Genomic DNA, 15,768 nt, shown 5'->3' on the forward strand with positions numbered 1-15,768 from the left:
TCAAAGCAAATATACCAGTAGTAAGAAGACAAAGAGAAAAATTCTACTGGGAGTGTTGTGTTGGTAGAAGGGGTGTGGGAGGGCTGACCTGTGAGAGGGGATCTGAGGAACCAGCAGTACAGGCACAGCGGAGCGACGGGTCGTCTGACCTTTCTTCTTCTTCTGGCCCTTGGGAGTCTTTTTACTGGGTAGTGCCAGGGGGCTCTGAGTGTATGACCTTTGACCTCTGTTCCCCCTTCCTCCCACCAGCCTCCCCTCCACATCACCAGACCCATCTCGCCTTAACCCGACCGGAGAGTGATTCTCACAGAAGGCAGTTTTTTTTACAGAGAAGGTGGTTCCGTTGACCCCGGTCTCTCGGACCGGGTCGATCTTCATGAAGAGGCCAGCCTTCTGGGCACAGGTGACATGGAAGGCCCGGTAACAGTTGGCCTTGTGGCACTGGATGGACGCGCCCCAGCCTTTCTGCTTGCACAGGTGGCAGGTGAGCTTCCAGCGGGCTGGGGGGATGTTTTTCACCCCCTCCACGGGTTCCAGGAACACCGTGTTGGCAAAGCACACCTCTGGGATCCATATGGCACAGACTACGTGGGCCCAGCGTCCATCACTAGTCTGTTTGAAGGCACCTCCCCGGTTGGGGCAGAGCACACAGTCCACGGGGCGTGAGGGGGACTGCAGACAGCAGCGGCACAACCACTGGCCCTCAGGGATGTAGGGCACGCCGTAGCACTCCTGGTGGACGGCCAGGTTGCAGATGTCACAGAACAGGATGACGTTGCTGTTGAGACACTCGTCGTCCAGGCAGACGCAGCAGAAGGCGTCCTCGTCTATGGCACTCTGGGACAGGGCCTGGCTCCGTGACTCCAGGATGGACTCCCTCTCCAGACGATCGATCAGCAGCTCAAAGGTATCCGGGGAGACGGAGGCGTGGCCATCAGACACCCTCTTTTGATTGACCATCTCCAGCCAGGCCAGGTCCTCCTCGTCCATGTCGTACTCTGCCTCACAGTCCTGCTCCTCTCCTGACTTCTCTATGAACCGGTAGTAGGCCGCAGGGAGGGGAGGTGCGGCTGAAGGACACAGGGAGTCCAGCACGCGGAAGGTGGGCTCAGGGAGAGGGCTTTGGGGGGAAGGGTGCTGGGAAGGATCGGTTTGGCTTTGCGTGTGTTGCTGACCACCAGAACGTCGGCTCAGGTGAGATGAGGTTTTGCTCTCCCTCCTGCGGCCCTTTGGGTTGGGAGGTTTGCGCCCTGGTCTGGCTCTGCTCTGGGTTTGTTCGCTGTTCTCTTTGTTACTGTTGCACTCAACAATGTCCTGAGCCATCATCTCGTCCTCTGTGATGACTGGCAGAGGGTCTGTGATGTTGATCCTGTGAAGCCTTCCATCCAGGTCCACCTCCACCATCTTCTGGGCCTGAGCATATGTCAAAGTCTCTCTAGATGGAGATAGTTGCAGTCTATAGGGGGAAGGCGGCCGCGGCCGAACGCTGGAGACCCTGCCCCTTCCCCTTCCCCGGCCCCGGCCCATCTCAAGCCCAACTTCTCCAGCACTGCATCCCCGCCTCCGCAGCCTCCTCATGGGGGTTTGCACTAGTTTCCTAGAATGGAGAGGGTGAGGATGGAGTTAAGCAAAAGAAAGAGAAAACTAATCTGTTGTTCAATTCTGAATTGCACAATAAATCAATAGAGGAACTAATTAGAAGGTATCCTTCATTTGAAATGTCATGAATGATGATTACATAGCACAATAGGATAGAGAGACTATAACTTAGATGTATGTGAGATAAGGAAGACAACCCACCAGAGGATTTTTGAAACAGTCAAACACCAACTTATCAACATACAGAAGCTAATGCACTCACCAGTGCCAGCCTGCTGCAAGTTTGTGCAAGAGAGATTCACAGGAACATGCACATGACATTTTCTGGTCAAAATAGGGCAATTCAACGGTAATTGTACTGAGACTCAGATTTTTCATTTTTTATTTTATTTATTTTTATTGAACCTTTATTTAACTAGGCAAGTCAGTTAAGAACAAATTTTTATTTACAATGACAGCCTACCAAAAGGCAAAAGGCCTCCTGTGGGGGACGGGGGCTGGGATTAAAAATAAATAATGAAATAAAAAATATAGGACAAAACACATATCACGACAAGACACACAACACTACATAAAGAGAGACCTAAGACAACAACATAGCAAGGTAGCAACACATGAAAACATAGCATGGTAGCAACACAGCATGACAACAACATGGTAGCAACACAACATGACAGCAGCACAACATGGTAAACATTTAATATGAATGCCAAACAAAAAAACATTAATTTCAAAGTATAACAAACCATACAACTCTGCAACTTTTACACTGACATTTTTACAAAAACATTTAATGGAAGAACTGTGCAGATGCAAAGTTTGGTAACAGAATTTCTGTAAAATCTCCCTTGCTTTTTACGTGACAACATTGTCAAAAAACTCTTAAATATCTGCTCTGAGTTAAGATTCAATGATGTCTGCTATGACATGACACCCTGAGTTTGAAAACATATCTTTGGTAATTAAACTACAGTAAGTGAAGTGGATTTACACCCGGTAACAGAATTGCAGAAACGGAATTTCATCATGGGTCCCTGATCTGTACTATACAGAAATGCATAATTATGTATAGTTCATGGTGATGTATCCTAAATAGGTAAACAAACGTAGAAATATTTAATATCCTCCTTTGCATATTTGGGTATTAATCTACACATTGGCTATTATTTTAATGAGCTCCGCCACCAATCAAGACCAAATTTGGTTGGTCCGGACCAAATCTGAACCAATCACAGACCTCGATGTTTCACAAGTTTGGAGATCAAAGTACAGAACAGTGGAGTATAGTCAAGTAGAGTACAGTTCAGTACCATACAGTAGAGTACAGTAAAGTATAGTTCAATAAAATACATTATAGTGTAACCTACCCATGCTTGTGTGCTCTACTGAGTACAGTACAGACCTCTACTCCACTCTATAGGACTGTACTCTACTTTTCTTTACTGTACTGTGTTCTACTGTACTGTAATGTAATGTACTACTTTCTTAACTGTACTGTGCTCTACTATACTGTACTGTCCAAACTTGTGAAAACTAGACGTCTATGATTGGTTCAGATTTGTTCCGGACCAAATCTGAACCAATCATGGACGTCTATGTTTGGGCCAAATCAAGGCCGGTCCAGACGTCTGTGGATGTTGAAATCAAGTTCAGGGTGGATTGACCAAATTTCAACTACTTTTCAACGTCCGTGGACGTCGGTGCTCAGTGGTTACAGGGCTGGTTAGTGGTAAAGTGGTGGTAAAGGGCTGGTTACAGTAAATAGAAAGAGGGGCTCATGGGGTAAGTACCAGTAAGAAAAATGTATGTGAGTGAGTGGTTGTCCAGACTTTTCACACTCTTGCTTTGACCACCAGGCGACAGAAAGAGAAAGAAAACAGTTCTGCTGAACATAACAGTATGCCAGTGGAAGGGAGGACAGTAGCAGGTCACCCAAATGTGGTTTGACTATTATGATATTCCCATTGTAGCCAAATCAATTGCAGAAATTCCGTTAACAATTTTTGGGGAAATTCTGTTACTGTTTTAATAACAGAATTGAGTTTAAATCACTTACTAATTCATAAACTAAATTTGTATTAGTAAAAACACTAATTGAATACTACTAAACTACTAAACACTACTAAACACACTAAACACTACTTTTACTTGTTCCTTCTGATAATTTTCTTTATCTTCCCTCATGAGGGAGAGAAATGTTTAATTATCTTAAAGATATGTGGGTTTTTGGTAACGGATATTCAAGACACAAGGCAATGTTTCTTAAACTTACAGAAGGCAAAAAAACGTATCCTAATCTAAATATAACTGTTGGTATTAGTTGGCAAGGGTCTTTTTATTTAACCTTTATTTAACTAGGCAAGTCAGTTAAGAACAAATTCTTATTTTACAATGACAGCCTACCCCTCCCCTAACCTGGACAACGCTGGGCCAATTGTGCGCCGCCCTATGGGACTCACTATCACGGCCAGTTGTGATACAGCCCGGGATCGAACCAGGGTCTGTAGTAACACCTCTAGAACTAAGTGCAGTGCCTTAGACTGCTGTGCCACTCTTTACTTCAAAATTGTGTTTCATTTCTAATACCTTTTAAGACTTTTTCTGGTAGATGTTTTCTAAGAAATCAAAGGCTTTAATTATTCCATTATAATTTTGGGGATTGAAAATGGTTGAACAATGTATAGTGTCTTCATACCCCTTGACTTATTCCACATTTGTTGCGTTACAGCCTGAATTCAAAATGGATTAAAAAAAAAAAAAAAATCTCACACATCTACACATAACCCATAATGACAAAATGTAAACGTTTCTAGAAATGTTTGCTAATGTATTGAAAATGAAATATACTGAACAAAAATATATATGCAACAATTTCAACGATTTTACTGAGTTACAGGTCATATAAGGAAATCAGTCAAGTGAAATGAATTCATTAGGCCCTAATATATAGATTTCACATGTCTGGGCAGGGGTGTTGCCATGGAAGGGTCCGGGAGGGCATAGGCCCACCCACGGAGGAGCCAGGCCCACCCACTGGGGAGCCAGGCCCAGCGAATCAGAATTAGTTTTTCCCCACAAAAGGGGATGTCGAGGTCCTGGGGTGACGTGGTTACACATGGTCTGCAGTTGTGAGGCCGGTTGGACGTACTGCCAAATTCTCTAAAACGACATTGGAGGTGGATAATGGAAGAGAAATGGACATTCAATGCTCTGGCAACAGAGAGTTCCTGAGTGGTGCAGTGGTTTAAGGCACTGCATCTCAGTGCTAGAGGCATCACTACAGACCGTGGTTCGATTCCAAGCTGTATCACAACCAGCTGTGATTGGGAGTCCCATAGGGAGGCGCACAATTGACCCAATGTTGTTAGGGTTTGGCTGGAGTAGGCTGTCAGTAAAAAAAATATTTGTTCTTAACTGACTTGCCTACTTAAATAAGTAAAAACAGCTTTGGCAAACATTCCTGCAGCCTGCATGCCAATTGCACTCGCTCTCAAAACTTGTGGAATTGTGTTATGTGACAAACTGCACATTTTAGAGTGGCCTTTTATTGTCACCAGCACAAGGTGCACCAGTGTAATGATCATACTGTTTAATCAGCTTCTTGATATATCACACCCATCAGGTGGATGGATTATCTTGGCAAAGGAGAAATGCTCACTAACAGGGATATAAACAAATGTGTGCACAAAATTGGAGAGAAATAAGCTTTTTGTGCTTACGGAACATTACTGGGATCTTTTATTTCAGCTCATGAAACATGGGACCAACACTTTACATGTTGCATTTATATTTTTGTTCAGTGTACAAGAATATCTAATATACATAAGTACTCACACCCCTGAGTCAATACTTTGTAGACGCACCTTTGACAGCGATTACAGCTAAGTCTTTCTGGGTTCAAGAGCTTTCCACACCTGAATTGTGAAACATTTGCCCATTATTCTTTTCAAACTTCATCAAGCTCTGTCAAATTGTTTATTGATCATTGCTAGACAACCATTTTCAGGTCTTGCCATAGATAAGTCAAACCTGTAACTTGGCCACTCAGGAACATTCACTGTCTTCTTGGTAAGCAACTCCAGTGTAGATTTGGCCTTGTGTTTTAGGTTACTGTCCTGCTGAAAGGTGAATTCATCTCCCAGTGTCTGGTGGATAGCAGACTGAACCAGGTTTTTTCTCTAGGATTTTGCCTGTGCTTAGTTCCATTCTGTTTCTTATTTTTCTCCTGAAAAACTCCACAGTCCTTAAATATGCTTGAAAATATGGAGTGGTACTCAGTAATGTGATGTATTGGATTTGCCTCAAACTTGACAATTTGTATTCAGGACAAAAAATGAATTACTTTGCCACATTTTTTTGCAGTATTACTTTAGTGCCTTGCTGCAAACAGGATGCATGTTTTGGAATATTTGTATTCTGTACAGACTTCCTTCTTTTAATTATGTCAGTTAGGTTAGTACTGTGAAGTAACGACAATTTTGTTGATCCATCTCGGTTTTAAAGTCACCCATTGGCCTTATGGTGAAATCCCTGACTGGCATACTTCCGCTCCGGCAGCGGAGTTAGGAAGGACGCCTGTATCTTTGTAGTGACTGGGTATTTTGATACACCATCCAAAGTGTAATTAATAACTTTACCATGCTCAAACATATATTCGATGTCTGCTTTTTTCATTTGCCAATCTACCAATAGGTGCCCTTTTTTGCTAGGCATTGGAAAACTTCCCTGGTCTTTGTGGTTGAATCAGTGTTTGAAATTCACTGCTCAACTGAGGGACCTTACAGATAATTGAATGTGTGGGGTACAGAGGTAGTCATTAAAAAAACACTATTAGTGCACAGAGTGACCATGAAACTTATGTGACTCGTTAAGCACATTTTTACTCCTTTACTTATTTAGGCTTACCATAACAAAGGGGTCAAATACTTATTGACTCAAGACATTTCAGCTTTTCATTTTTATTAATTTGTAAAAATTTCGAAAAAACATAATTCCACATTGACATTATGGGGTATTGTGTGTGGGCCAGTGACAAAACATCTACATTTAATCAATTTTAAAATTCAGACTAACACAAAGTGTGGAAAAAGTCAAGGGGTGTGAATACTCTCTGAAGATAATGTATATATGCCTTAAAGTCTAAGAGATAGACTCTTAGCTTTCATTTGACACCCAATTTGACATGCTCTTATGAACTTCACATGTTCATGCTCGTGGGACCTTTCACATGGAAATGACCAATAGCCACACAGCAGAAGAGACATTAGGCCTACTGATTTGCAATCAAACAAATTATCACATTGATTCATCTCATATCAGAAAAACACTAAAAGCAATTTGGTAGCTATTATAGTCACTGAGGTATGATTACGGGGCGGCAGGTAACCTAGGGGTTAGAGCGTTGGGCCAGTAACCGAAAGGCTGCTAGATCGAATCCCCGAGCTGACAAGGTAAAAGTCTGTCGTTCTGCCCCTGAACAAGGCTGTTAACCCAATGTTCATTGTAAATAAGAATTTGTTCTTAATTAACTGACTTGCCTGGTTAAATAAAAAAAAATGACAGCAGTTTATATGCTGCAACTCTAACATAACACCCTAGTTTACATCCAATCACAGCTCGAGAAAATTCCACACATCTATATGTAACCAATCAACTGCTCGTATCTTCTATTTTTCTGCTCACATAGTTGGGTTGCAGGGCGCTAAATACCAAACCGACCCGACTGTCAGCCATTTTATCCATACAACATTTGCAGTCACTATTATTGTGAACTGATAAGCAACAACATAACCGTGGCACTATTGCTGGGTTAACACTGTGCACAACTACAAGTATCATGTCGGCTAGAATGCCGCAATGTGTGTCCTCGTATGTGTACGCAGGCTACAGACCCTTCAAACACAACTCTAACGCTAGCTAACGTTTTAAATAGCTAACGTTACTATTTGATAGCTAGCTTGCACAGGGCACATTTAGCTCGACATGACGAGCGCCATATTTTATGAAGCAAAAACAAACAAGTCAGCCAAAATGTCGGAAGTGTTTACCTTGTTTAACGTGATCCTATGATATGCGCGAGCCAGAGAAAGATAACGTTAGCTAACTAATGTTGAAATACGACCGACATGCTAGTAACAAGCTATGCCATTGCTACCCGGTAATTTCAGGGGCGACAGCGTCATCTTCAGCACTTCAGTCCTCCATGGTGACTTCGGACAAATGCTCAAACTCGACCTGCTTACATATCTGTGATTTAGACGTCTTCAACTTGAAATACCTACACTAAATGGTACATAAAATAATGTAAGATGTGTCAGAATGATGTAGCTAGCTAGCTACCTTGGGATGTAGCTAGATATTCAGTCAAGATGGCTTGAAAAAAACGCCCCTTTGGAGGAAAAAAAACTAGCACAAGCCTAATTTTACCGCGTACACTACGCGCGTTCGATTATGATTGGCCAAGACAGAAAACCCATTGCATCGAGTTGTAACGGGACAACACATTATCGCAAAGCGTTGAGAAAAACTACCCGACCTCTCTTTTGCGCGCCTTGTCTTCATTAACGACGGACAACAGTATTTAACACCTGTTACATCCAGTTCAGTCCACACACGGTGCTGCTTAGAAGTTGTATTCCTTTTAATATATACGGTTAAATAAGTGAACAAGGTGCACAATGTAGGCTATGCCTATTTATATGTTATTTCTGCATAGTTTCTGAACTTGTCACACTGTATTTCATATACAAAAAAATAGACATAGATTTCGTGAAGGGGATAATATCTGCAGGCAAGAGTTTGAAACGTAGGAATAATAGCGGCATGCAACTGAACCAGCCAGCTCCCTTCACAGTTTATACTATAAACATTCCCACCCTCTTTCGTTTGTTAATTTAACAACAAAAAACATGTGCCACTTTCTTTTCTTTGTTCTCCATACTATAGAAGCCCATTCCCGCCACAAAATAAAATATATCTGACTACTAGTTAAAGGGAAAGGGAAGGGGGATACCTAGTCAGTTTCAGAATGTATTCAACTGAAACGTGTCTTCCGCATTTAACCCAACCCCTCTGAATCAGAGAGATCCGGGGGGTTGCCCTAATCGACATCCACGTCTTAGTTATGAGATAGTAAGGTATAATTATGAGCAGTGTTGTAAAGTACTTAAGTAAAAAATACTTTAAAGCACTACTTAAGTAGTTCTTTGGGGTATCTGTACTTTACTTTACTATTTATATTTTTGACAACTTTTACTTTAACTTAAAATCAAATCAACATGGTTAGCAGATGTTATTGCAAGTGTAGCGAAATACTTGTGCTTCCAGTTCTGACAGTGCAGCAATATCTAACAAGTAATATCTAACAATTCCACTACAAATACCTAATACACACAAATCTAAGTAAAGGAATGGAATAAGAATATATAAATATAAATATATGGATGAGCAATGTCAGAGCGACATAGGCTCAGATGCAATAGTTAGGATAGAATACAGAATATACATATGAGGTAAGTAATGCAAGATATGTAAACATGATTAAAGTGGCATTAAAGTGACTAGTGTTCCATTTATTAAAGTGGCCAATGATTTCAAGTCTATGTAGTCAGCAGCCTCTCTGTGCTAGTGATGGCTGTTTAGCAGTCTGATGGCCTTGAGATAGAAGCTGTTTTTCAGTCTCTCGGTCCCAGCTTTGATGCACCTGTACTGACCTCGCCTTCTGGATGGTAGCGCGGTGAACAGGCAGTGGCTGTAAGTCATAATAATGAGATACTAAGTCATAATTGTGAGATAGTAAGTCTGGATCCTGGACATTTAACAGTCCTGCTACCATCCAGAAGGCGAGGTCAGTACAGTTGCATCAAAGCTGGGACCGAGAGACTGAAAAACAGCTTCTATCTCAAGGCCATCAGACTGTTATGTCAATGTAATATTTCAGTTTTTTATTTTTAATAAATTTGCTAAAAATTCAAAACCTGTTTTTACTTTGTCATTATAGGGTATTATAAATCTACACGATTTATGAGGGGGAAAAACGATTTAATCCATTTTATAATAATGCTGTAATTTAACAAAATGTGGAAAAAGCCAAAGGGGTCTGAATATTTTTTGAAGGCATTATATCTCAGAATTTTGACTTAATATCTCATAATTATGACTTACTATCTCATAACTCGTAGTCAGATTTTCTTTTTTTTGTGTGTCAGGAACGAGCTTCCATACTATATTCACCAGCTGGTCTATAGCCTATATATAGCCTTGTTCTGTAAGAAGGTGTACATCTGAGGTGAACATCAAACCAGCAAGCAATTGGGAAGATAACATTAGTTATAGCAAAACAGGCGTTTGAATCTTCCAAACATATTGTTAAGTGACACAGTCACAGGGGACAAACTCATTCTCCACCCACAAAAAAGTCCATTGGCTGTTTTAGCAGCTCTGTTGTGCTGGGATGAATATTTCTCATCATCATTTGTTCTAGTTCATCAGGATCAGTCTTTAGCTGGAAGCCTCAACACAGCCGACTCACTTTACAGCTAACAATCTTATCAGGTATGGAGATCTCTTTCATTTGTGTATTGTCATAGATGTAATATATCCATGCTTCATAACTACTGTATTTTTAGTCCACTGTTCAATTTGAGTACGACATTAGCTCTTTTGTTCTCTGAATTGAATAGTTTGTGAAATCACGTTGGTACCACTACATCATTAGGATCAGAGGGGAAACCATGAGGGTGCTGTTGGGTGTCATCGTGTGCACCATGGTGCTTCTACTGTCCCCAAGGAGCTGTGCTGCGGGTAATACACTGTTTAATGTACATCTTACTGTGCTCATAAATCCAGTTCATTCTTTGTCTGTTTGTCGGTCACTAAAGCAAGCAAAACTGTGTAAAACAGGAATCTTGACATGCATGAGATTCACCATAACCTGGTCCAAACGCTGTTATCGTCAAGCCAAACAATCTGGTCTCAAAGCAATCTTCAATTCTAAACTTTCTTTCATTAATGACCACTAATGAGCTTGAGAATAAAATAGAGGATTTGTTTGGTATGACAATGAGTGACAAGGAGTTGGCATCAGGGGCAGACATAGCAATTTGGGGGCCCATTTAAAATTCTGTTGAGGGGCCTTCTAACACCCCTATACATTTACTGCCAGATTATTATTATTATCCAACAATTAAAATGTTTATAGATAGGTCTTATAAATCTGTTGAATTAGTGACTAACTGACATTTGTGTAAATCAGTCAGTGGGCGGGGACCCTTGGGTAGCTGGCGTCCATTTAATTTGAAATCTATGAAACATAGCTAAGTCCACCTCTGATTGGCATGATAACAGAAACAGACTGCCACTCAAACTAAATTCCCGAGAGAACATGAGAAAATGTAAAATGACAAAATGTAGACGTTTTTCTTTAGCCGTTTGACCAGTCGATGCGCTTGTGTTGGCAGTGTATATGCTTATTTTGGTGCCAGACTCCTCATGTTCTCTCAGCTTGACGAGTTATGAATGAGGAGACTGTCAGCTGGGCATGGCATCAAAGTGAGGGGCCGCATCCTGTCTGGCATACACGTACCACTCTGACAGAAAAAGAAGCGAGCCAGCTGACATGCTCACAAAAATGGTAATAAATCAATTCAATGCAACAAACAAGGAGCCTTGTGTTTAAATGTGGCCAAAAAGTGACAGGGCCCTTGAAGAGCTTGTATGGGTGTCATCTTTTGAATAGGCGGAGCTGATGTGTGTCAGGATCTCCCTATGGTTTTGTGGGAGCCCTGAGGCCTTAGCCTGTATCAAGGCTTTTGATACTCTGACTGCCCTCCTACCCCATAGTGCCATGTCTTTGTGATGGCTTGAAATAACTCACAAGCTGGAATATGGCTGTAAATAGATCTTAACGGTTTTGAACACTTTCAAGTGGGAAAGGAGAGTGGCCAGCTCTCTGGGATGCCGGAAACCAGTTGTGATGACTAAGAAGGCATCAATGCACCCCCATGTTTACCTCTCACTATCTGCAAAGGGGTCACCGACTCAGGGTATAAGGGCTAAAGATGGCCACAGCACAAAGAGCTCTTTGAATCCGCCGGCTACATTTGGAAGGCACTCCAATTGCAAGAAAAATATTTGTGAATTAGGGATGTCGAGCCAGTGGGACCGGAAAGACGCTTTGGCAATGCTTCAATGCCGATGGAGAAGGTCTGCCAGTGCCCTCTCCCCTCTCTGTTCAGTGTGTAAGCATGCACGCTGTTGTCCTCCTGTGTATATGCCTTTATTCAATTGATGTGTGGATGTACTTAGAAAGCACTCACAATGCTGCCGCTGTTGGTGATGCTGTGAATCATAAGTGATTCACCTAAGAATGTCATTGGCAAGGTTCAAATGCAACTTCAAGTAGTTTATCTTCCTCTTTGAGTTGGATGCGGGTGAATCAAGGTAACCTCTATATCTCACTAATATCTATTTCTCCTTTAGCAATGCAACCAGACTTGACAATCACTACAATAAAGGTAATTAAAGGATGCATGTTTCTGTCACTCTATACTGTATTGACTGCAAGCATTTTCTACTCCATTTCAACCCATTTGCTGCTGTATAAACAAGATTGATGATGATTCAGAAGTCCGAATCGTTCTTCTGTGCCTCACCCTTCAGCAAGATCCATACACCATGTCCAAAGGCTCTCAGATGGAAGGTTACTGCATGGACCTGCTGTCTGAACTGGCCAAGAAACTGGACTTCAAGTACAACGTGCACCTGGTGAAAGATGGGTCCTATGGCAGGCAGGATGAGAGTGGGGCCTGGAATGGGATGATCGGAGAGGTGGTGAGAAAGGTGAGTAAAGCTAACTTTTTCATAGATGAGTGATTACAGTGCGGAACATCTGCTCACATTTCTGCTTAAGATTGATACTGTCCATTTTAATGTGACCATAACCATGTGGGAAATTACTCGTGCAGGTGAAACATTTTATAGTGTGAACATTTTAAAATGTGATGATCTAGTTTCGTTGGTGGAGTTTAAACACTTGATCGATGTATATGTCATAGAAGAGTGTAATTGTTTTTAGGCCAGCTGTTTTCAGTCAAGACCTTTGTGTTTTTTATGTAAAATGTTTTTGTTGTACTGTATGTGTATTTATGGTTTTGTTTAATGTTGTGTTAGTGTATGTAAGTTGTTTTGTCTGAAACGTTGTTCCCTCTGCTGCTATTGGACCAGGTCTCTCTTGGAAAAGAGATGTTATCTCAATGAGAAAAAACCTGTATAAATAAAGGTTAAAAAAAAGAAAAAAGCTAATGTAAAATATAAATCTATGTTCTTATCCCTGTAGGAGGCAGACCTGGCGATTGCTCCTCTGACCCTCACTGCTGCCCGGGAGAAGGTTGTGGGGATGACCAAACCCTTCATGCAGACAGGCATCAGCATTCTCCTGAGGAAAGACATCTCAGAAGAGGCTGGCATCTTTGACTTCCTGACCCCCTTCTCAGTAGAGACCTGGGTGGGGATCCTCGCTGCGTACCTGGGGACTGCTATTTCCATCTGTGTAGTAGCCAGGTGAATTATGGTGTGATGAAGTTTCATCAGAAAATACATTTATCATGTACTGAGCCTGGCTGGAACCTTTTACAAGTATAATTTAAAAACTGTTAAACAAACATTTTCCAACACAGACTCAGCCCATGTGAGTGGAGTCAACCCCAGACTGAGGAAAACAACTTCACTTTCAGCCACAGTTTGTGGTACACTGCTGGAGCCCTCACTCTACAGGGTAACTAACAGGGATTTAACCAGGCATTTCAACCAATAGCGTACCCGCACCAAAACAACAACACACGAGGTGTGTATGATCTGTGTGGTTTGGTGTTCTGATTTAGTATTGCTTCTTCTTATTCTCAGGTGCCGGTCCACACCCCAAAGCTTTATCAGGACGCATAATATGCTGCACCTGGTGGTTGTTTGGTCTGGTCCTCTTGGCCTGCTATTTCTCCAACCTCAGCACATCTCAGGGCTCAGACTCCAATCAACTGATGGTGAAAGGGTTTGAGGACTTGGCCAACCAGCAAGGGATTGAGTATGGGACCCTGTCTGGCTCCTCCACACTTGCCTTCTTCAAGGTGAGGCCAGTGCACCCTGCCACACCTCTTATTCCCTTCTTTTCCCCTTCGCTCTTTGCCCTCAAATGATTAGGCTCACGCGTCAGTGTCTCCGTTCTGTCAGTTCTCTCAGCGGCATGCTGACTTTCTCTTCCTCTCTGTCCGTGGTTTTTCTTTTCCTTTGTGTAGAACTCTAACAACCCAACCTACCGCAGGATCTATGAGCACATGGAGAGAGCCAAGAGTTTTGTGTCATCAATGGATGAGGGTGTTCGCCGGGCAAAGGAGGGCAACTTTGCCTTCATTGGAGAGTCTGTGTCACTGGACTTGGTGGCGGCTCGTCACTGTGAGCTGGTCCGTGTCCATGAGGTCATCGGCATGAGAGGGTACAGCATCGCAGGCACCCTGGGTGAGCCACATGTCCAGGGAGTGAGATATCATACGGCAACACACATTGACTGAAACCTCTGAACATTATTTAGATGTGATAATGTTCTTACACTCACCGTACTCATGCGACACAAATACTTTCTCTAACAAGCCCGCTGATGTGCAAATGGTACTGTCTGTGTCATCCAGGCTCTCCCATGCTGAAGAACCTCAGTGTGGCCATCCTGGAGCTGAGTGAGGCAGGAGAGTTGGCTTACCTGCGCAGTAAGTGGTGGGCCAGCAGCTGCATGGCAGACCCAGCGAAGGCCTCCCCCTTGCAGCCCCACAGCTTGAAGGGCATGTTCCTGGTGCTGGCTCTGGGCCTGGGGCTGGGGGTGCTGCTGGCTGTCCTGGAGCTCACCATCAAGTCCCGGAGCAATGCTGGGGAGCAGAGGGTGAGCAACACATATGCACACACTTACACGGTCTAACTGGTTTAATGAAGAGTGGTGGTGTAACGATTGTTCTCCTCCTCGTCTGAGGAGGAGCAGGGATCAGACCAAAACGCAGCTTTTGTGGAGTACATAATGAATTTATTCAAACAAGACGAACACGAAGCACACTTGATAAATGACAAAATAACAAAAACGACGTAGACCGACCTGGACATGAGAACTTACATAACACGAAGAATGCACGAACAGGAACAGACTAAACCAACGAAACAGTCCCGTGTGGTACATACACAAGACAATCACCCACAAACCAACGGTGTGAACAGCCTACCTTAATATGGTTCTCAATCAGAGGAAACGTCAAACACCTGCCCCTGATTGAGAACCATATAAGGCTAATTAACAATGAACCTAAACAAGAAACAAATAACATAGACTGCCCACCCAGCTCACGTCCTGACCAACTAAACACAGCTAAACAAAGGAAAATAAGGTCAGGAACGTGACAGGTGGATTGTGGGAATATTCCATATGAATAGATAAGCAGATTTGCCTGGTCAAGATTGCTCTACATATCGCTCCAATTTTCTCCCCACAGAAATCATATTGCACAGTGTTGTCTGATGAACTGAGTCAGCGCTTGAGGACCACCACCACCAACAAGAAGAGAAGCCAGGAAACCGCAGACAAAGACAAAGCATGAGTAGAAATGATAGTAGATACTCTATTATATATGGCCTAACAAAGCAAATGTCACTATGCAGGTCTTGACATGAGTTTTGTTCTAGATACTTTTTTTTAACCACAAAGAAACACTGTGTATCAGACATGCTTACAGACTGTTTCCAGGCTGTTATGTGACATGTGTTAATTAACAGAGTAATAAATAACATACTGGAGAGGTGGAGTAAATTAACAATACTACAGTATTATGTTGAAGATATTTTATTGAGAAAAACAACATGTATATTTACTGTTACAAATAATTTCATGTGTACTGATTTAGAAAGATTTAAGAGCGGTGCAAAAATAGAAATGAAACATGAAGGTCCAAGTCAAGTCATCTGTAAATTATGAAAAATCATCACTTTCAAAGAGTTTACATTTCAGTACTTTTGATCAGCACAAATACTGAGAGCAATATATTACTGTTATTAATGAAATGATGCAGTACATTCGTTTTAAAGTAGATTATACATTTACATATTATAGATACCAAGTATACTGAACTGTTTTTGTACAATTGG

The 15,768-nt window shown here is 42.2% G+C and overlaps 2 protein-coding genes across 2 annotated transcripts in view; one reads left to right on the forward strand and one right to left on the reverse strand.

The window, feature by feature from the left end:
- brpf3a (bromodomain and PHD finger containing, 3a) overlaps nucleotides 1-7,955 on the reverse strand; it is a 23,801-nt gene extending 15,846 nt beyond the window's left edge. The window contains exons 1-2 of the mRNA XM_039015537.1: nucleotides 7,647-7,955; nucleotides 89-1,597 (exon numbers count right to left, since the gene is read on the reverse strand). Coding sequence (XP_038871465.1) covers nucleotides 89-1,578 — 1,490 coding nt within the window. The 5' untranslated portion in view covers nucleotides 1,579-1,597; nucleotides 7,647-7,955. The remainder of the gene's footprint in view (nucleotides 1-88; nucleotides 1,598-7,646) is intronic.
- A 2,376-nt stretch (nucleotides 7,956-10,331) lies between these two features.
- LOC120065627 (glutamate receptor U1-like) lies at nucleotides 10,332-15,562 on the forward strand. The gene is made up of 9 exons (XM_039016683.1): nucleotides 10,332-10,401; nucleotides 12,079-12,113; nucleotides 12,259-12,438; nucleotides 12,935-13,158; nucleotides 13,275-13,372; nucleotides 13,501-13,718; nucleotides 13,887-14,106; nucleotides 14,277-14,521; nucleotides 15,120-15,562. Exons 1-9 carry the CDS (start codon nucleotides 10,332-10,334, stop codon nucleotides 15,222-15,224), a joined length of 1,395 nt encoding a protein of 464 aa, XP_038872611.1. The 3' UTR covers nucleotides 15,225-15,562.
- Nucleotides 15,563-15,768: the final 206 nt, after the last annotated feature.

This window comes from Salvelinus namaycush, chromosome 20 (assembly GCF_016432855.1).
Source record: "Salvelinus namaycush isolate Seneca chromosome 20, SaNama_1.0, whole genome shotgun sequence".
Taxonomy (NCBI): domain Eukaryota; kingdom Metazoa; phylum Chordata; class Actinopteri; order Salmoniformes; family Salmonidae; genus Salvelinus; species Salvelinus namaycush.